General features: G+C 38.3%; 1 protein-coding gene and 1 non-coding gene across 17 annotated transcripts in view; one reads left to right on the plus strand and one right to left on the minus strand.

Annotated features, from left to right (window-relative positions):
* Hdac9 (histone deacetylase 9) overlaps positions 1-22,338 on the plus strand; it is a 604,989-nt gene that overhangs the window by 512,549 nt on the left and 70,102 nt on the right. Inside the window, exon 23 of one of the 16 annotated variants that reach the window (XM_023709818.1) lies at positions 4,413-4,482. The exons of the other annotated variants lie outside the window; for them this stretch is intronic. Coding sequence (XP_023565586.1) covers positions 4,413-4,435 — 23 coding nt within the window. The 3' untranslated portion in view covers positions 4,436-4,482. Of the gene's footprint in view, positions 1-4,412; positions 4,483-22,338 lie in introns of those variants that run through there. 16 annotated transcript variants of the gene reach the window in all.
* Positions 10,655-10,818, minus strand: LOC111815411. The gene has a single exon (XR_002820102.1). It is a non-coding gene; the product is annotated as a U1 spliceosomal RNA (small nuclear RNA).

Raw genomic sequence — 22,338 nt, forward strand, 5'->3', positions numbered from 1 at the left:
ACAGTTTGGGGATAGGATATTGCCCAAAGTTCTAGTATGTGATGGATGTGGACAGTGTCCATGATGCTTACTGGGGGCCAGGTGTCACTTGTGGGACTGAGCTACTGCTATTTCCTTGATATCCACCCTGTAGACCCAGACAGAATCATGACCCATAGGGTGCAGGAGAAGTCCATTTGTAGAGTGTGCTGATGGAAATATTTTGCAGCTGTATACAAAAGAATAATTGAAAGACTGCTGTTGTATGCCTCTTTTTCTCCTGTGTTTAATTGTCTGCCCTATTTGGTGGGTTCTTTTCATTCTCCTTCATGGAGTTGTGGTCATTTTGATCCCTCTCTAGAATATCTTTTCTGTGTAGGGTTGGCTTTGTCATCATGAATTTCTTTAGTTGTTCTTGGTCATAGAAGATTTCCACAACTTTATTAAACTTGAAAGAAAGTTTTTCAGGTGTATCAGTCTGGTTTTGAATTTGTTTTATGCAAGACTGGAGTTACTTTGCTCCATGCTCTTCTTGATTTGATAGTTTATAAAGAGAAATCTGCTGTTATTCTGATGCGTTTTCCTTTAAATATGATCAATTTCTTTTCTCTAACAGCTTTTAGTACACTGTTCCTGTGCTGAATTTCTGGGATCTCGATTATTATATGTCTGGGTGTAGTTTTAATTGGGTTGATGTTATTTGGAATTCTATATGCTTCACTTACCTGAATGTCAGATTGTTGCCCCATATTTGGGAAGTTTTCTCCTATTACTTCTGCCCGTATTCTTTTTATATCATTTGTGTTGACTCCTTCTTTCTCATTGATGCCTATTAGTCTTACGTTGTTCATCTTTCAGATGTTGGATCATTTTTTCCTGCATTCTCATTGTTTTTAAGAGATCTTTTCTTACCTTTTCACTAGCTACAATGGTGTCTTCAAGGTCTTAAAGTCTGCTTTCACTTTCATTCAAGTGGTTTTGCCAGCTTGTGATTGAGGTTTTAATTTCTTGTATATCACTTTGAATCTGCTTCATGCATTCTATTTCTTTCCTATATTGTTCATTCAAGGATTCCATCATTTTTCTATTCTCCTCTATTTTTTAATCAGTATCTTCTTTAGAAACATTTTGTACTTTTTTCATTATATTAACCTTTTCTTTTTATTACTTCAGAAATTATTTCTGATATGATTTCCTCTACACCTTTCTTCAGTTGTTTCTTTACTTCAGACGCTATTATTTCAGGGAGTTCAGGTGTGTTTTTCCAATTTCTTCTATTATATTGTCTCCTGCACTTGTTCTGGATGGATTCTGGCCCTGATAATGTATTTTGATTCTTCTCTTTATCATTTTGTATAGCACTGTCTTCTGACCTTTGGTGTAGAGCTTTGGTAGATTTATTACCTTAGCACCAGAACTGAATCTATAAAGTTCAAACTCATCCAGGTGGATGTGGCTTGGGTTTGGCTCCACTTCCTCCTGTTGCAGCCCTTGGATGTGAACCCTCTGTGCCACTCTGGCAAGATGTTCTGCTCCTGGATCAGCTGGGTAGGTCTTGCCTCTAGCTTCTTTTCAGGGAGTTCTGCCACAGGGTTCCACACCGGGCTTGTCTGATGGAGGAAGTTCCTCTCACATGCGAGGCCTGAGTTCTGGCTGGAGTGAGGACCCGGAGGGCCACAGGCAGTCCCATTTACATGCTGTGCCTAGAGCAGGTTGGAATCTTGTATCACTTTTTGTTTTTTAAATTATCTTTAAAATAAAAAAGAATGGTATGAATAGTTTCAGGCTGTATGCAAGTAGAAACAGTCCTCTATATTCTAATTCTCCCATACAGTATCCCCCCAAAAAAATTTTAAAAATAAGTTCTATCTTCCAGTTCTTATTTAAAATACCTAAGATAAAATAAACCATAACTCCTGTAAATTAGCACTTTTAAATGATTCACGTGAAGATGTCAAGTAGTACATGGCTTATTCATGCAGCTACTTCTGTAGCGAAGGTTTTAACACATTGCTCTTTGCTAGCCCATCATCACAGCTAGTAACAAGGCAGGAGATCACAAAATCAAGGCCAGACTGCACAACTTAGCAAGACCTTTCTCAAAATGTTAAAACTGCTAGGGATATAGCTCAGTGATAGAGCATTTGCCAAGCATTTAGAAGGAGTTAGATTTAATTGCTAGTACTGCAAAAGAAAAAAAAAATGTTCTATGACAAAAAAACAGACAAAATATTCCCATTACTATGGTTTCAATGTTGAAAAGTTGTTGTGGATTTTTTAGAAGATGAATGAGCATAAGCATAGTAGAGTCCTCATGAACAGGATGAGTGTTCTCAAGAGACTGCAAAGAGCTGCTTTGCCCCTGTCACTGTGTGAACCATGGTAAGAAGAGACCACCTAGCAGCCAGAAAGAGGGCCCACACCTGGTACTGAAACTTCTAGCATCTTGCTCTTGGATTTCCCAACTTCCAGATTTGTGACTTTCTGTTGCCTATAAGCTACATAATGTATGGAATTTTGTTACTGCACCGCAGATGGATGAAGACACCATTGGACCAATTTTAGGTGACCGATATGGACGACACTGAGCCAAGTTCAGAAGGAAGGTGCCATAGTAAACCACCACTGGTGTTCCTAATGTGTGGATATAATAAATGTAAATAACCCCCTCACACAAGTAATAGCAACTGTGGCAAAACAATAACTGATGAATTTTGAGTATCTCATACATTTTAAAGCATAACTTGTAAGCTTATAAAACTTAATGTTTAACAATAGCTGGCTCACAAAATTACTGAAAATTTAACAGCATCAGTTTTCATATACCAGCATGAGTTGGTCTCAGCATAATTCTTGTGAAAATGGTTATTTAAATAGTTATTTCCATTTCCCATTTCCTTTTGATATGCAGATTTGAAAGTCAAAGCAAAGCCTGAGGTACTGAGTTCAATTTCCAATACTCTCCCCAAAAACAAAACAAAGCAAAACACAAAAACAAATAGTCGCTGTAGGTGTAATGAAGGTCAGTGCATTGGACGAACAATACAATTTTTAAAGTTTTGAAGGTTTATTTATTCATTTAGTAGAGGGTCTACAAGGTCTCACTACGTAGATCGAACTCGTAACGATCCTCCTGTTTTCAGCATTCCAGGTGCTGGGATTACAGGTGGGCACCACCACACCCAGTCTCAATCTCCCTCTCAGAGCGTCCTGGGGGCGGGGCCAACAGGGCACCCTGGAGAATCGAACCCCAGTTCCTGGGTCTGCCTAAGCAGGCACTTTAATCTGCTGAGCTAACCGGCTAACCCCAATTTTTGAAATTCTGATCACTAAAGATGCAAAGAAGAAAGACTACTGTAGAAGTTTTGATATAAATATGCAAATGGGTTGAATGAAATATAGCAGTATTTCAAAAGGATATAAATATCAAAATATTTCATATTATAAAATGTAGAAGAAATTATTGACAAAAATATAAAATGAAAAAAGATGACTTGGGGGACTGAGATGTTTTTTCAGCCTGTTCGTATGTATGTTTAGATCTAAAAGGAGTTGTTGAATCACAAAAGTTTTATGTAACTTGTTTAAATAAATGTTATAGCATTGACTAAAAACATTACTCAATTTGCATGTGTTTATACACATGTATTTGGGGAGGGAGTTATGTATTTTTCAAATGTGACATTTGTCAGGCCAAATTTTAAATGTGCCGTTTTTATTAAGGATCCTTGAAATCTTTTAGAACGATCATCTTTAATTACAGCATAAAACCAGATAGACACTTTTTTCTTTCTTTGAGCTGCCTAAAACTTTAAGGTAGATTATGTCTTTATGCAAAAAGAATTGGGCAATTTAGGAACTAACCTCTGTATTCCTATGGCTTTTATCAAAAAGATTCTATTTAGTAAATTGCTCTGGATTTTCCTGTTCCTTTCTTGTCTTCAGAAAACCACAATAAACTATTTTTTAGATGAATGAAATGAAAGCAGAATGCCTCATTTTGCAGGGAAAATAATGGATGAGGATTGAACTTAAAGAGAAAAAAATGTAAAAAGTTCTGTGGCACAACAAGGCTTTGAAAAGGAAGCCTTGAAAGAAATGAAAGAATGACAATTTGTAAATCAGAATCGAGAAGTTCTGTTTTATGATTATGTTGAAGTTTAATTTCTTTATATCTTTCTGCCATTGTTTAAAAAAAAAGCAGCCAAAACTTCAAAGGAGCCTCGCATGTGTTCCAAATCAGAGCTTCAGAGTTGATGTCTGACAGCCCAGAAATTAAAATGAAATAAATGTACTGTTTAAGCTTCCCTTTTTTCCAATAACAACAACAACAACAACAACAGAATCACTTTTTCTGTATTAAAGTTTTGGGGTTTTTTTTTACCCCTTTGTTAACTTTATAATTCTGCTCCCTTGCATATTTCCTCATTTAGTAATTATGGGCCTGGCCCTATAGAGTACAGGATTCCCATGGACTTCAGAGCGAATTTCAGAGAGCTAGAGTGGATGTCAGAGCTTCAGGATCAGCCTTTGTGACTTTCTGCACCTAGAAACAGATACTTACTCAAAAAAAAAAGAATGAATGAATGAATGAATGAATGAATGAATGAATGAAAAAACAGAAAGAAAGAAAGAAAGAAAGAAAGAAAGAAAGAAAGAAAGAAAGAAAGTGAGAGAAAGAGAAAGACGAAGAACCTTAGCTGTTAGGCTGTGCTTACACACCTGCATCTGACTGTTCTTGCATTTCTTAGGATGATGGAAACAGGCATCTCAAAGAACAAAGAAAGGCCCAGAGATGGTTTGAGTTTGAAAGTGCATAGCATGAATAGGAGATGCTGGTCACTAGCCAGCAATTTGGCAGCCATTTCTCAGAGCACTGAAGAGAATAATTAGAATTAGACCTCAAGAGATCTGTTTTGTGGGGGTACATATGAATCTGGAGTGATTACAATGGTCTATACAAAGGGACTTTGATATTATCTGTAACATTTTCTTAGTTTTAAAATGAGAAAGTGAAAGCACTTTTTGGTTTTCCTTAAGAAAATACAGCCAGTAAAATGTGGGTGAATTTTGGTGAGTTCTGTGCTGTTGCTAATGAGGAAGACAGAGAAATACTGGGCTCCACAGAGAAACCCACCCATCGATGGGCTACCTGCCTATCAGAGCCATGTCTCTGAAACTTCTCTCTGGTTGCCTCCTTTAATTGATACTAGCCAACAGCTAGAAGGCACGGACATACAGCAATCATGAGTAAAGTGTTTCTTGCCATAGTTTTGCAGAGAAAAGCAAGCTGCTTTGGGAATATCCTAAGTTTAATGGGCTTGCATTCATTCTTTTCTCTCCCCCAATGCCATCTTGCAGTCTGCACATCTGGCCTGCAGAACATCCCCAAAATGTTTATTTCCGGACTCTGAGAGGCTCTTCTGAGTGTGCAGTAGAGACCACGTTTTGTTCATGTTAAGTCACATTCTGAGAGTATAGCGTGGCCAAATAGAGACAATACTATTCAGTTTCCACTTAGAAGTTCTGGCTGCCTGTATGAAGAGAAAATAGTAAAAGTGAGCGGAAATGCTCACAAAGTCTGTGCGTATGAAGTCTTCATACTTGCTTTGGGAAAGAGTGCAGATGATGCCAAAACGCTGCTGTGCCTGCCCAAAGCCTGTCACGATGTCTGCAGTCAGTCATGAAGATAAAATCGGATTCAAGCGTGGGCTTTGTGCAATCAAACATGGCCCTCTGGCCATGAACGTGAGGAAGCTGAATGGTTCCTTTTCAGTAAATACACTGTAAATACCCTGGCTTCCTGACTGACGTGCCAAGAATGGGACTGTAGAGCTCTTCTTTCAGAATCATACAACTGACATAATAGAATCATACGATACATTCATGTTAGAAAAGACAGTTTCTGGTTAAAATAATTTTGCCAACAAAATGTAGGGCTATCTGAGAAATTTTTCTGAATGTAGTATGAGCAGAAATGGCTCTTGAGTGATGAGTCAGAGATGAGCAAATGAGAGAAAGAGAACAGAAAGAATTGGTTCTCCAGTGAGAACCAGTTTACTGCCTTTACTATGTCCTGCATAGTGGTTAATAAGTATGGTTTTGTGTGTATTCTCCATACCTCAGATCTTGCTGTGTTATCCCCAGTTTATACAAGAAGAAATGGCAAATCAAAAAAAATGAGAAGCATGTCTTAATTAAGTACAATTAACAAGAGCCAGGGAGATAACTCAGTGGCACAAGCGCCTGCCTGACAAGTACGAGGTCATGAGTTTGATTCCTGCTGGAAAAAAAAAAAAAAAAAAGAGGGTTGGGGAGATGGCTCAGTGGAATAAGTGATTCCTTGGCAAGCACAAGGACCTGAGTTCAATCCCCAGTTCCACACACAAAAAAAGAATAATTAACAAGAGCATGTCTTAATAAGACTAGACAGATAGAATTTATACTCCACAATCTATCTTCTTTCCTAGGGCACTTTCCTATTCAAAGTCAGTTTGACAGTAGTAGCATATAGGAACTTTACCAGCCAACAAGTTTAAGTTTGGTGATTATTACCTTGAACAATCTCTTCATTATTATTTGCAAATGTCTAAGTTTTACAAACTATATGAACTATTGGCCAAAGTAAGGTCATCAGAAGGAGAAACTGAAAAATTGGACAAGGGATAATCTTTCTACATGCTGTCTTGGAGGAAGAGGATATAGAAAGAAATACCTTATTGACCACTTGTGATCGAAGAGAAGAGTTAGAAAAAGAGGGTAGGAAAGAGAGATTTCAGTTTTTGGCTTAGTGAGAGTCAATATAGCTATTCCAGTGAAAATGTTCATGGAGAGTACATTGTGGGGGAGTGGAGTTAGGGTGACAGAAGCTTGAGGGTCCTCACGTTGTTGCTCAGAAATGGGAAAGGAGAATGCTGAGAGTGTGATGGCAAGAGGGCAGTGGAGAGCAGTGTCCCAAAGAACAAAGGAGATAACATGTTAGGAATAATATCACTTAAGAGATAGTCTATAGGTTGATATATTTCACTGAGATATTTATATAATGATTTACAGTTTTTCTCACTATGTTAAGAATAGACATAAGAATTCCAGGCTTTTCTGAGACCATCATTGAAAGCTACTCCTGAGCTAAGCCACAGAATAACTGTGTGTTTATCTTTTTAGGTTTGTTATCTGTTTCTCTTTCACTAAAGGAATAATATGTTCTTGGAAAATATCTTCACACAGAGCATGATTGTTGGGCCGTGCATCCTTAAAATTGTCACCACCTCCTTTGTTTCAACTAGAAACAACACTGATTGAATCAACAAAATAAAATAATGAGGCCAAAGCATTTGCCTTTCCGTGTGTGTTGAATGATGGCAGTTAACAATAAGCAGAATTCTACTATGAGCAAGCTTTATTTTAATCACAAGGGCTTGAAAAATTGTTTTCTGTTAAGAACGCTGTGTTTTCAAATTTAGTTCTTTAGATGACACAACCTAGCCTGAATGCTTCTTGTTTAATCTGCTTTACATATTATTTAAGTCAAGTTTGCTTTTTAAGTAGCAGGTAATAGACAAACACAGCAAAGAAAACATTTCTCAGTTACTCCTTCAGTTATAAAGTAAATTAAGATTAATTTCAAGACCTCGTAAAAGAAAATTTAATGACCTTAGAGGAAAATGTATTATCTTCAAAAACATAAAATCAGAAGCCCACTTCTATATCAGTTTCCAAGGACACAGCCATTAGCATGATAACTTAAGCTATTTATTTACTGTTAGTGGAGGGTTCTCTTCAAGCTGGCATTTTGCTCTTTATAATGCCTCATAGGATTAGCCATAATAGGTGGTCTTAAATATGAGTACTTTCCTTTAAGATTGCATTTTGTGAGAACCAGTTCCACTGGACAAATCCTCATAATAGAATAAAAAGCCTTTTATTATTCTAAAATGCACATGCAACTATGCATCTGACAGATTTTATTACAAGTATTAACATTGGAATATTGGAGTGAAGCCCTGAAATCTAAAGGCTACCTATAATGACAACCCAGGTACATAATTCTCTGTATCAAACCCCCCTTGAGAGCAGATTTCATAGGAACAAGAGAGAATGCAGCACATAGAAGAGAGGCTGGCACACAGAAGGGGAAGGAGTGGATATGGAAATTGTCCTACTCCTATGATTACAGATAAGGGCCGAGCTGCACCCCTAAAGCACTTAACATCAGCCAGCTGTCCTGTTGAGCCCAACACCTGACATCCAGAACTTAAAGGAGGAGAGGTGTCATCGGTTCCTACTTTCAGTCTGTGATCCAGTGGCTCCAAGGAAGAAGCAGGTTGGAGAAAGGACTAGGAGGAGCAAAGCTGCTCAGCTCATAAAGCCAGGAAGCACTTAGGGAGAGTGCGAGAGGCGTGGATGAATGACCATATACAGTACCCGAAGCCCTGTCTCTGGAGCCCACCCAGACACACCTAGGCTCCTGTTTAATTAATCAAGTAAACATCTCCTAATCCAAAGAAACTTACATATCAGGAAGAACAGTCACAAACCACTTCTTTTCAACTTGATATCCAAACATATCTCCTAAAACAAAACTTAATCTCCATATAAAATCAATGACAATTTTATAATTCTACCCACTGGGAAACAAAATAATCACCTCCCCAAATCCTCAAAACTTCCAATATTTTTCAGAAGTCCAAATCCAAGTTTAATTTGAAATTCAAGTTCTTAGCTGTGACCCCATAAGAATCAAAAACAAGTTACATAATCCCAAAGGATAATGACACAGGGTGAACATTCCCATTCCAAAAGGGAGAAATAGGGAAATAGAATCAGAGCAGAGCAAGACTGAGACCCAGCAGAGCAAACACTGAGCCCCATAGCTCCATATGTGGCAGTGGGGCACATGGGTGCTGAGATGTAAGCTCCAGAGTTTTTGTGCAGCCCTGCCATAAGGTTCACCTGGGTGCAAAACACAACTCACCCTGGGCTGGCTCCACTCTCGGCCTGTACTTTTCCTCAGCAGATATTCTGTGTTCCATAGTCGTGGCAGCTCTGACTTCCTGCAGCCTTTTCCCCATGTTCGGCTTCATTCTTACAGCTTCATGCACTGTCCATGCTGCTATTGGCTTGACCTCCCAGGCCTTCCTGCGAAATTTGGTGGAAGTCTCCCTGACTCCACAACCCTTGCATTTGGCATGCTGGTAAAGTCAGTGCTGTGTAGACAACACTGAGGTCTGTTGTCAGAGGGAACAGTTGCCAAGACCCGTTGGACTTTGGCTGCAGTGGACTTTGAGTTCCTAGATGGTTATGGCTGAAATGAATCTCAATGCCAAGTATTATGGCTTGTATCTAGATATTCTATCCCCTGCCCCTGCAAAATTTCATGCCTTGAAGGCAGGGTCTTTGAAAAGTGATTGGATTATGGTAACACTATTGCTGAATTTCTTTAAGCAGACAAGTTCTGATAGGAAGAAATGGGTCACCAGTAGTGAGACCTAGAAGGGCATATCACCCTACCCCACTCTTCTCCTCCCCTCTCTTTTTGATGTGAACATCTTTCCTCTCTAAACCCTTCCACCATGCCTTTCCACCTGGGAGCCAGCTAACTATAGACTGAAACTTCTAAAAGACTGTGAGCCAAAACAAACCTTGCTCCTTTAATTTGAGGATGTTGGGTATTTTGTCTCCACAACAAAGAAAGTGACTAAGACATCAAAGGACTAAATCCCTAGGGAGTCCTTCCAGAACAGGAATCTCAGGACCTCTCTTTTGTACTCCTAAACCTGTGGTATGTGATATCTTGGTGATTTCTAAGATCTCCTCAAAGTATCTTTCTTCTCATCTTTGTACAAAGTATTTGCTTTCCTCTTAATTGTGCTAATATCTTCAACACTCATACTTCTTTTGGCTCCATCTTTGCCTGTGGTCTCTTTTGGGTACAAATTTAAATTTTATTGGCTTGTCCTAGATTCTACCTATAAATCACATGAAATGTGGCCAGAAGTTCCCAAAACAAAGCCAGAACGTTGAGTTGCCTTTATTTCAGTCTCCTGTGAAGTCTCAGGACCTGGGCAAAATGTAGACAAATTGTAACAAACACCATGTCTGGTCCAACTGCCAGTGGAATCATTTTCCCTGTGAAACCTCCTGAGCATGGCCTTTACTATCCACATTCCTATTAAGCTTCTGGGCTTTTTAACTCTGACTAGAATCACCCACCAAGATCCTCTTAAGGTTTTCCAAGACTTCTCTAGTCAGCACACCCAAACTTTTCCAAACTCCTCCCAGAAGGCAGTGCCAATGACTTTTAAGTCGTATGGTCAAATACAATGTCAGTAAGGGCCCTATTTTTCTGGCACCAGTTTTCTGTATTAGTTAACATTGCCATTGCTAGACATAATACATAACACAATTTAAAGGAGGGAGGGTTTTGTTGGTTCATATTTTCAGCCTGGTTCCCAGATAGAAACATCTTCAGGGAGAGATGCGGAGAAGCAAAGCTGCCCAGTTGGTGGTGGTTAGGTAGCTGAGCAGGGGAAGGGTACCAGACAGGAATGGATGAGAGGCTACATATAGAATCCAGTGTCACACTTCAGTGACACACCTAAATATATCCAGGAGCATGCTTTCCTAATCTGCTAGATATTTCTTTTCTTTTTTTTTTTTTCTTTTTCTTTTTTTTTAGGGGAAAGCGTGAACGCAGTCCCCCACTACCACAAATTATGCAGACAAGTTTCCTGCATTTGGGGAAATCACAGGGGTCAGCACATCCAGAGTGCAATGGATAAGCCTCACCCTGGGAAAACCACCCTCATGATCATGGTATCTCCCCTGCCAGCTAGATATTTCTTAGTCCAGTGAAGGTGATATATCAAGATTAATGGCACCCTATTATTTTTATTGTAGTACCTATTTATCTTGATGAGAAATAAACCTAGATCTGTTTTGTTTGAGGGATTTTTTATTCCTAGTGGGTTTAAGTGGTTTGCTTTTTGTTTATTTGTTTTTGAGACAGAACTCACTATGCAGCCCAGACTGGTCTTGAAATTGTGGTGGTCCTCCTGCTTCAATCTTCCAAGTGCAGGGGTTTCTGCTGTGTAGCAGAAACTTTAATACTCAGATGCTTTAATTATTGACTACCAAAATGGTTCAAACAATATAAATGGGTAAACCCAAATAGTATATGTGAATGGGTCTTCAAATTTTGTAGCCAGGTGTCCTTTACAACTCAATAAATATCCAAGAATCCCAGAGAAAAGACTGTAATCTCAGTAGAGGGACATTCTTTAAATAGTACATGTTTACAATACAAGAAAGATGCCATTTAAAACAACAGGAAGGGGCCAGGGAGATGGCTCAGTGGAATAAGCGCTTCCCTGGCAAGCACAAGGGCCTGAGTTCAATCCCTGGTTCCGAAAAAAAAAAAAAAAAAAACACAACAACAACAAACACAACAGGAAGAAGGGCCAGCCAAAGAGCTCAGTGGATTAAAGCACCTGCTTATGCAGATGCAGTGGCCCGGGTTCGATCCCCAGCATGCCATGCCAGCCCCACCTCCAGAGACAGTGATTGAGACTGGGCATGGTGGTGCATGCCTATAATCCCAGCTCTTTAGGAGGCTGAACACAGGCAGATCACTATGAATCCAATCTACATAGTGAGACCCTGTAGACCCTTACTAAAATATATAAAAAAAAACTCCACAAAACAAACAAAACCCCCAAGAAGATTCCATTTTACCCTAGAAAGAATGGCCATAATCAAGAAATTAAATAATATCAAATGCTGGTGAGCTCTTGGGGAAAAAGAAATCTTCTACATTGTTGGTGAGAACATAAACTAGTACAACCCACTCAGGAAATAATATGGAGATTCCTCAAAACATTAAAACTAGGAATTCTAGTTGACCCAGCTTTTTCCTTTTTAGGTATCTTTCTGAAAAAGTTAAAGATATCATACTACAGTGACACACGCATACCCATGTTTATGGCAGAAAAAAATTTAATAGCTAAATATTGAAGGACTTACTTTAAATGAAGTCTGGAGTAAGGCCAGGTGATTTATATCCAAACTTACTCTCGGAAGAGGCTCAGATCTTTGCATTTTAACAAACGTCTCATGATTGTGATTGCCAAAGTTTAACCTCCCTTTAAGAAATGCTAATTTAACAATTCACCCATTTTTTGCTCTCAAAGAGACAAAAACCTACAGATAATAATTGGCAGGCCCTGTGAGCAAATGCAATATAAACTGGAAATCAGTAAACCAACTGTTAAATGTCATATTCTGATTAACTTTGGAGATGGGAGCAACAATTCTGTTCACAGTGTCACTCCATCTATTACAACATAAATAAAGACTTGACGGCAGTTCCAAAATAAATGTTTAAATTGAAATCATTATCTTTGCCTCTCAAAGTGCATACACTTCCATTCCATATCTTGACCAATCACTTTTCTGTAAGTCTTTTACATTCCTGCAGTTACCATGAGAGATCCCTGCTAAGTACAGCAGACCATGCATGCTTCCTGTTCAGCTAGTGAGGTGTCATAGTAAATCCACTTTTTAATATGGCTAAACATGCAATACATATAAAAAATGTAGTACTTCATTTTAGTGATTTTTTTTGTTGCTGTTAACTGACACAACAGCAAAAGAAACAAGATGTCAAGTGTGCCTACAAAAAGGTCCAGAGAAACTAAACAAATAAGTTGTCATTGTAAGATGGAATATGTTCTTGTCATGTGTGAAGACTGCCTTACCTGTGATACCTGAAGTGAAGATTATTATTATTGTGGAGTGCTACTGGTATTTTCATTGTAGTTCATATGGAATCTGTTTCCGTTGTTTTATTTTAGACTGTATACCAAAAACCAGTAGATGTTGACAATTTTTCTGAACAATAAATATTAAGAACTCAGAAAAAAAAGAATTGGCAGATTCAGTGATCTAGCAAGTCAATAATCCTAGAATTTAGTTGGTAATATCCTTTATAATTGATGATTTATACTACATAAATTCAGAATCATTGTTACTTGTTCTGTTACTGATGCTTCATGAAGAAGTCTAAGTAGTCTTTTCTAGAAGCTAGCAATTTTTAGGAAATAACAATTGATAAATGTCTTGGGATCATTTAGGCAGCTGGTGGAGGACATCTGGGTGTCTCTTAAGAGCAGTAATTTCTCTTTAATGAATTTGAAATTGAAAATTATGATGATGAGTTATGCAACTCTTTCGAGGTGTGTTGCTTATGATAAAAGCCATATTCTTTAGTTGTAATTTTGAATTTCTTTTGTAATCCATTTTAGTTAGCATTTAAACCACTTAGTTACTTTTTTTTTCTAAGTATCACACTTGTGATTGGGTTAAATAAATGTTGACGACAAAACCTTAATAAAATTCCTACATATTTTCATCTTCTGGGCTCATCCATTAATATCCAGATCATGAAATATTAGCTCTTTTCAGAAAATCTGAATGACACTCCAGGGGAGAAGCAATAGAGCAACAGCTGCATGTCCCTGATGTATCCAGCTTGACTCCCAGCCTAGTGCATCTGGGAGCATCTTGGTTTAAATTCAGTTGCCTAATCTCATTACAGACTCTTGTTGAAAGATGTCCATGACCTCGCTCTTCTAATGACTGTAGAACAGCCAGCAGGTTATGCTTCATCATTTATTCTGGTGCAGCCCACACTGGTTCCAAAGTCCTGGAAATTTCTCTTTAGTGTTATTGTACCTGTCCTGATTCTAGACTCTACTTAGTGTCTCAAAACTTAGGTCTATGATCCTCATCTTTCAGTTCCTCAAATGTCTGACAACAATACTGCAAAACTTTGTTTTTGCCAGTAAGAAGGTTTTGGAATTCTTTATGCAATATAAGTTGGAAATTGGATCTCACTTGACAAAAAAAAAACAAACAAACAAAAAAAAACCTGTTGCTTAAGTTCCAACACCTCTATTGAATCTTCTTCATGGCCCACACTTCTAACCTAGAAAAACAGGGAAGATGTTCATGATGTAATATACTCTGGAACATTTAACATTCCCCTTCAAAAGGTGATAGTTATATTGAGATGCTAGTGTGTGTATGAGGAAGCTCTTTAAATATATCTTTATTTCCATCTAAAGATTTTTGAAGTGGCAATAGCCTAAAACAGAAAAGGCATTTTCATAATTAATATTTGAAGTGAAGCCTGTATTTTGTCCATATTGGCAGCCTGAAGCATTTGTAAAGATTGTGTAGGTTTCTGACCATGCTTACTTGGAAAAATTTTTGCCATGACGTTGGAGACTGGTCCCCTTTTTTTATTTTAGAACAACTGCCCAATTGGGCTTATGACATTCTCATGAGGTTTGCTAAATACTATGCTTTTCTTTGCAAATATTCTTTAAGTATTTCAATTAAGTGGTGATTTATTTTAGAAATCAGCAATAACAAATGTGTAATAGAAGCCTATGTATTACAGAATTCTTAATCTTTAACAAATATATCTAGAGCCATTTCATATTTATTTAACATACAATTGCTGTCTAATTTAATCTAAATTAAATGGTTGCTTGAAACCTATAATTTGGAAGGTTCTTGAGCCTCCTTTTATGGCAAGAAAAATAAGAAATCATCAGTTTTGCCCAGAGGGTAGACACTTATCTTTTAAAATCAGGTATTTTTGTCTTGAAATTAAAAACCTAGGTCATTTGGGAAATGCAATTCCAAGAAATATTTCTGGCAATGAGACATATGTCCCTATTCTCTTTCAAGAGAGAGGAAAAAAAGGTTTTCTACTATTCAACAAACTTTTATTATCCTTTAACCAACATTTACCCAGAATTTCAAAAGTGAATTATCATCTGTTTGGAAGGATTATATGAAATGAAAATGAATCATAAGGTTTTGTTGTTTGTTTGTGTTTTCAAGACGAAATTACTTTTGTTATCATAGGTCAGGTAATGGTGGTTGAAAATATCAATTTTTTTAAGAAAAATAAATGAAGTAACCACAATAATGAGAAGGAAAACTCATGGGTAAATTGTCTTGGCAATGATCAGTTACAAATGTCATGACCATGATTGTCTGAGATGATTTTGGGGAGTGCTGTCACAGGTCACTGCAATGCTGAAGTTGAGCTGGAAGCCTAGAGCCAGGTGTAGTGGAACATGTTTGCAAGCCCAGCTACTCCACTAGTCTGGAGCCTGGGGCAGCAGAACTATGGGTTTGAGGCCAACTTTGGCAACTTGTCAAGATGTTGTCTCAAAAACAAACAAAAAAACAAACAGGCAACCTCCAAAGGATTAGTCTGAAAAGAAACAAAGAGTATTTTTGTGAAGGAGGAACTGGTAGATTATATTCTTTTCAAACTGAAAAAAAATCAGAGTAATCCAAGTTTTTTTCCCCAAAAAATCAATCCGTATTAATGTAAATTAAAGACTGAGCAAGAAGTGTGGGTCATTAACATCTGATGATTATTATTCATATAAGATTGGTGCTGTAGTTGTAGTCATTAAATGTGTATTTAAGTATCTTGAAGCTCACTGGTTTAGAGGACAGGTTCTGGGGTTAATCAAACCTACCTTTCATTTTACTTTATTTAACTGATCACTTTTTGAATTTTTTTCCAATCTTCATCAGATAAATATCTATCAAAGACTTCCCTCATTCCATAAACTGTCTCTTTAATCTGTTGTTGCCTCTGATCCGCAAAAGCTTTTTAATTTGTTGCCATCCAATTTGTCCGTTCTTGCTATCACTTCTTGAGCTACTGGTATACTATTTTGGAAGTTGGTGAATGGCAAAGATATTTTTTCCACATTCTATAGGCCATCTCTTCATTGTATTGATTACTTGCTTTGTTGTGCAGAAATATTAAAAGTTATGTGCAAAAATTTTGTCAATTCTTGTTAATATTTTCTGAGCTATTGGAGTTCTCTTCAGGAAATCATTGCCTGTACCAGTATTTTGAAGTGTGTTTGTTTCCTTTATATTTTTTTCTACTAGTTTCAAAATTTCAGGTCTTATAGTAAGGTTTTTGGCCCATTTGAGCTGGTTTTGTTGCAGAGTGTGTGAAAAGGTTCTACCTTCAGTCTTCTACTGGTAGATGCCCAATTTTCCCAATACTCTTTATTGATGAATCTATCTTCTCTCCAATGTTTGTTTTTGACTCCTTTATTGAGAATGGGATTTGGTTGTAGGTACATAGGTTTATTTTAGATCTTCTATTCTATACCATTGGTTATGTTTCCATTTATTTATTTATTTATTTGGTACAGGGTCTCACTGTGCAGAAGTGAGGGGCTAGCGACAGGAACGCACCCTTCTGTACCCTGCCCCCAGTAACCCACTTCCAACCAGATCCCACTTCCTAATAGCACATTCAGGTACTGTGTTCATCAATGAATGAATTCAGTGATGAGAATAGTGTTCCACAACCCAGTTATCTTCCAACCAACCAAGACTTTTAGATTTTAGATCTAAACCATAACATTTGGCCTCTTCCCCCTAAGCTGTGTACATCTCATTAAGAAAAATGCATCCAACTCCAAAAGTCACTAAAGTTTCAAATTTTCTAAAAGGCCCAAATTCCAAAGTCTTCTTTGAGATTCAAGGTGAATCTTTAGCTGCAAGCCTCTATAAAAAATGAAAAACAAGCTTAAATATATCCAATATATAGTGGCACAAGGCGTACGTTTCTGATTCAATAGGGAAAAATAGCAAGAAATGGGACCAAAGTTCTGCAGAGCAAACATTATTAAATTTCATAACTCCATTCTCATCACCCAGGGAAGTTCATCATGAAATACAAGCTGTAGAGGGCTTTAGCAGCCCTGCTCACTTGGCCTTGCCAGCAACATCTCACATGGCTTCCCCTGTGCGAAAGCTCAGCTCACTATTTTGTGGCTGATTTTCCCTGTTCTTCACATCTCCAACTCCTAGGTCTCCACTACACTTTCAGTTTCACACTCACACCTTCATGAACTGTCCTTTCAGGGGTGCACCACCTGGCCTCCCTGGTCTCCTGAAATCTGAATGGACGCATCCGTGACTCCATATGGATGACACTGAGGTGCACTTCCAGCTGAGCAGTAGCTGGGCCCCCTGGACCATAGGTGTAGCAGCTGCTGAGTGCCTGATTGGCTGAGAACAATTAAATGAATTCCTTGGAAGGCTCTTCTTGAATAATGGACACAGAGAATCTTTTCTCAAATGAAAGCTTTACAGTTTTGCACTCTTCAGCCTATGAAGGGTGGGGTTTGATCAATTCCTAACATGTCTTCAAGCCATCTTTCCTGTTGTCTTCCTGCAAAATACCGTGCTTCATTTAATGCTAACATTTTCAACAATAAAGCTGTCCTCGGCCCCAACTTTATAGATGCTTCCTTTGTGGCCACCAGAAAAGAAAATTTTTTCAAATTATTCAGTTTCCCTTGTCATCCAGATTCTCACTGTAAAGCTGGTAGAAAGCAGCCACAATAATTATGGATCTTACAGCCTTCATATTGGGCTGCTTTGAAATTCCCTTTGCCAGATTACAGTCTTTAATCTCAGTCTCCTGCAAAAGTATCAGGACATGAGAAGAATGCAGGTAAGTTTTTTATCCGAGTATTCCACACATGACTGCTAATCCAACTGCCAAAGAAATCCTTGTTCCTGACTGGCAGACACATCCTGACCCTGGGTTTCATGCTGTGATTCCCACCAATGTTCTGATCTTTTGAGCTTCAATCAGAACTATCCGTTGAGCTCTTTATCACGGTGTTCTAGGACTTCTATAGCAAACATCTCTAGACCTTGCTGAATCTTCCTACAAAGCAGCTGCAATGGCTTCTGAGCTGCATAATCCAGCACAGTCACCGCAATGATCTCACTACTCTGGAGCCAGTTTCTGTATCGCTCACTTTTGGTTTTGCCCCTAGAGCAAAATACCCAACACCTACAACTTGAAGGAGAAGAGGTTTACTTTTTTTTTTCCAGAGCTCAGACCCTCGCACTTACCAGGGAAGCGCTTATTCTACTGAGCCATCTCCCCAGCCCCCAAGAGGTTTACTTTTGGTCACAGTTTTTATAAGACTTTGTGCTTTGTTGCTTGGCTCCAAGGAAGAAACAGCCCAGAGGAGGAAAAGTGCTCATCCTGTGGCAGCCAAGGTGCAGAAAAAGAAGGAAGGAGGCTGAGACAAAAATATGTGCCTCCAAGTCATGCCCCCAGGAACCCACTTTCAGAAAGGCTCCCCCTCCTAACAGTGCATCCCGCTACTAAATCCATGGATATATTTACTCATGAGTCCAGCATCCTTGGTCCAATCTCTTTGCAACATATGAAAGCTTGGGAAGATAGTTTAGATCTGAACCCTAACAGGGCCTGTAGATATACGTATACATATCACAAGTGTGTTAGGACATTGTTCCATTTGAATTGAAAGCATGAGCAAGAATTAGCTAGACATGGACAGAACATTTTATCGGAGGAAAACTAGAATTATGCCTGAGATCCATGTTCATCAAAATGTGTAAGTAGTTGAATCCAAAGTGGAAAGCAAGAGATACCATGCTGTGAAGGATTTAAGTTGAATCTTGATGTGTCACTGAAGGTGACAGCATGGCTGGTGTGACTGCCTTCACTGCTCTGTTAGTGAGGCTCAGGCTTCCTCTTAGTGTGTGTCTCTATCTCTAGGTCTAATGTCTACTCTTTTTCATGTTTTTAGCCATTAATAGCATCACTGATACACCAGTTAGAAAATCTTTGCAGTGACCACCTGCAGTGGCCAATATTTCTTCAACAGGGTCTTTGGATGCTTAGGAAAGTTCCAAAATCTCTAAGTCTCTCTGCTTCAGAACGGATACCTCAGCTTGTTTGGAAAGGGTGTTCTTGTGTTCTTCTTCACAAGGGACTGATAGATTTTTGGATTTGGTTCAGGATTATAGGGATGCAAGCAGCACTGGTTCTGCTTGCTGTGTTTCATCACAACTGAAAATGCATCATGACTTTATTTTCTTCCAGCAATCTACCTCCCCTGTATTGGAAGGATAACTTTTTCTTGTATTGTCGAAGTGCCTGTCTTATACTTTCAACATAGTGGATATAGTGAGAGCAGATGACAGTAAACTAAGAGACACTAAACTTTGGTACACAAATATAATGGCCACTCCATCTCATTCCAAATGAAAAGTAAGCATGCCTTCTGTGTGTTGGTATGCACTCTAAAGTCATAAATCTTGAAGTGGGTCCGGACTCTACTGCTTTCTAGTTGAGTTACACTGGGAAAGTTAGCCAGCTTTCCTAACTCCTTCTTGTTTGCTTGCTGGAGAAAGTGGAAGACAAGGTGGACATTAGAGCTGAATGAAAGAAAAGCCTAGTCAAAGCCCGGGACTCGGCACAAGCTAAATATTTAGAATGGGTAAGTTTAGTAATTATCTTTATTATTTTAACTTTCCCTATATCCTCAGTTTAGCTCATAAACCAGAATGATGATTTTTCTTAGGCCTCTTGATTATTCAGGAATGTGTAAAAATTTAGCAATTTACAATATTGTTTCTTAGCCTCACAATTTTGTAGGACACAAGTCTGGGCAGACTTCACTAGTTCTGAGCTTCTGGTCTCACAAGAGTGTTAGCAAGCTATTGGTCAGGCTGCCTCTTTCACTTGAAGGCTCTGAGGAAGATTTTTTTTTTTTTGAGCTTATTCAAGTTGCTGCATAAAATTCAGTCCTTGCAGTTAGAGATCTGAGGACCCCATCTCCTAATTGGCTAGAAGCCACCAGTAATTCCTTCCATGTGGTCTCCTCAATTTTCAAACCATCCATCAGTGATGCATCAAGCGTTTCTTATGCTTTAAATCTCTCTGACTTCCTCTTCGAGGACCAGCTGGAGAAACTTTGCTTCTGAGAGGTTCATGTGATTAAATTATGCCCCCTCCCGTCACCAGAGCTCCAGATCTCCCATTTGATTTACTCAAAGTCAACTGAAAAATATCTTCGTCTTTCATAGAAGGGAAAACTTATGAATTCCCAGATGCTGCCCACGCTCCAAAAGGAGCAGGTAATACACAGGCAAAGGTCATTTGAAGTCATTCTAAGAATCCTGCCTACCGCAGTGTCTAGGAAAAATGGAATCAAGTAGATTTGAATAGAGCAAGTTCACTCTATATCCATTCTTGCAACTATACGGAGCACCTTCTCAGATCCAACTATGTGCTAGATTTGAAAGTGTTAACTCTTGACCATTTATGTTTGTGGAACTAAGTTTAAAGCATACCACTGTCTAGAAATACAGGCTTCGCTTTCCTAAACTGTCCCATTTTCTACCTTGCTCTTTTTTGGAACTGAAGTATATGTGATCCTATGTTGACATAATTGAGAGATTCTAGGGTAGGTTTACTGAGAGAAAAACTAAATAAACAGAAATAATTATACCAATCAAATGATATTGCCTATTTATCTAATAGAGCTTGGTAGCCATGAGTAAGCAGGTCAGTGGGCCAGGAAGAGACAGTAGCAGTCGTGGTTACTCCCTGTGGGTCCCAACTTGGGTGAATGTGATATATATATCTTTTGTGGATAAAAGGTAAAATAAAATTTCATGACAAAATAACAGGAGAATGACAATAGTTAATACATTGAATATTGTTATCTTTAAAGTAGTTATTCAGGGTATATGATATGGCCATTAAAATTTCTCAAATTGATCCTACCGCAAACCTTTTTAACAAACTAAGAGACAGTAATAGCATGACTGAATTGCATTTTTTCTTTTCCTTTCTCCTTTTCCCTTCCTAGATCCTTTTTCCTTTTGAACAATTTATTTACATTTCACAGTGTCTCTCGTGCATTTTATACCAAAGAGTATTTACACATGTGAGTGAGTGGTCGTGTATTTTACTTATAAGTATGGTCTTGAGTTGCATGCATTTACCTATAAAAGTCACAAGTTTATCATTCTTTATGGATATGCAGTACTCCACTGTAAAAAAAAAGCCACATATCTATCTAAGATAGCTACATTACTGATTTATATTAATTCATTGAAAAGAAAGGCTTATGCTTATATTGTTTGATCAATTTTTCATGCATCTTATAATCTGAGGAACTACTTTGAAGACAGCAATAAGCAATGTAGTAACCATTGTTACTCTCCTCTCTTGTTTTGAAATTTTATATCATTTTTTTTGCTCAGCAGCATAAGCACCAGCCTGGCAAGTGCAAGGTCCTGAGTTTGATCCCTAGTACCAAAAAGGAAAAAAAAAAACCCGTACTTCTTAATTCATTTCTCAGTTGATTGGCATGTGGGTTTTTTCCAAGATTTAGATATTACAAATTGTGCTGCTGTAAATATGAATGCACATATGTCACTGTGGTGTGATGCTTTTAATTTTTCTAGGGAAATAACCCTTAAGGGGAATAGCTCACTTGAATTGGACCTCAAATTCTAGATATTTGAGAAATTCCCATATTGATTTCCACAGTGATTGTACCAGTCTGTACTCCCACCAACAGTGGAGAAGGGTTCCTTTTTCCCTACAGCTCCTCCAGCATTTGTTATTGGTTGATTTTTTTCATGGTAGCCATTCTTTCTAGAGTAAGATGGAATCTCAGTGTTGTTTTCATTTGCATTTCTCGAACAATTAATGATGTTGGACTTTTTAAAATACATTTATTTGCCATTTGTATTTATTTATCTGAGAGGTATATCTCAAATGCACATTTAAAAATATTTATTCATCCATTAATTTAGTTCAAGGTCTTGCTATGCAGCTCTGACTCAGAGTGATCCTCCTGTCTCAGCTTCCCCAGCACTGGGATTGCAGGTGTGTGCTACCACGCCCAGTTTTAGTGGCGAGGTCACAGGACCTTCACAGCGTTCCTTACCAGGAATTGAACCCGGGTCCTTGCGCTTGTCAGACAGGTGTTTAGCCCACCAAGCTACCTCCCCAGCCCTCAAATGCCCATTTGTGGATTGGGTTTTTATTTCAGGCGAACCCACCAATATTCCCATTCCTATATCAGAAATGCGAAGCTTGGGTGGCTTCACATGTGTCTAACACTGTAAATGTTCAAGTGTCCACTGCCATGTTCTAAGTAATTGGGAAGCAGATGTATATTTGTCATCTCTTTAGCTTTACCACTTTCAAAATTATATTTCTTTATGTTAAGTGGTATTTATCTAGGTACATGTCTCATATTTAAGTTCCTTGGAAGCAAAAAATATATCTTATTCATCCTTGTGTATCCTTACTTTTATTAGAGCTATGCTGAAGAAATGCTGGTTCCTTCTGAGCAGTACAGACTGCTGTAATGGGATCAGATCTGCTGGCCGATTATGCATGAGCATCGAGGGGAGAAGAGATCCTATGTGTTTGATGCATTATTGAAAACAGCA

This window comes from Octodon degus, unplaced genomic scaffold (genome assembly GCF_000260255.1).
Source record: "Octodon degus isolate 3935 unplaced genomic scaffold, OctDeg1.0 scaffold00015, whole genome shotgun sequence".
Classification (NCBI taxonomy): Eukaryota; Metazoa; Chordata; class Mammalia; order Rodentia; family Octodontidae; genus Octodon; species Octodon degus.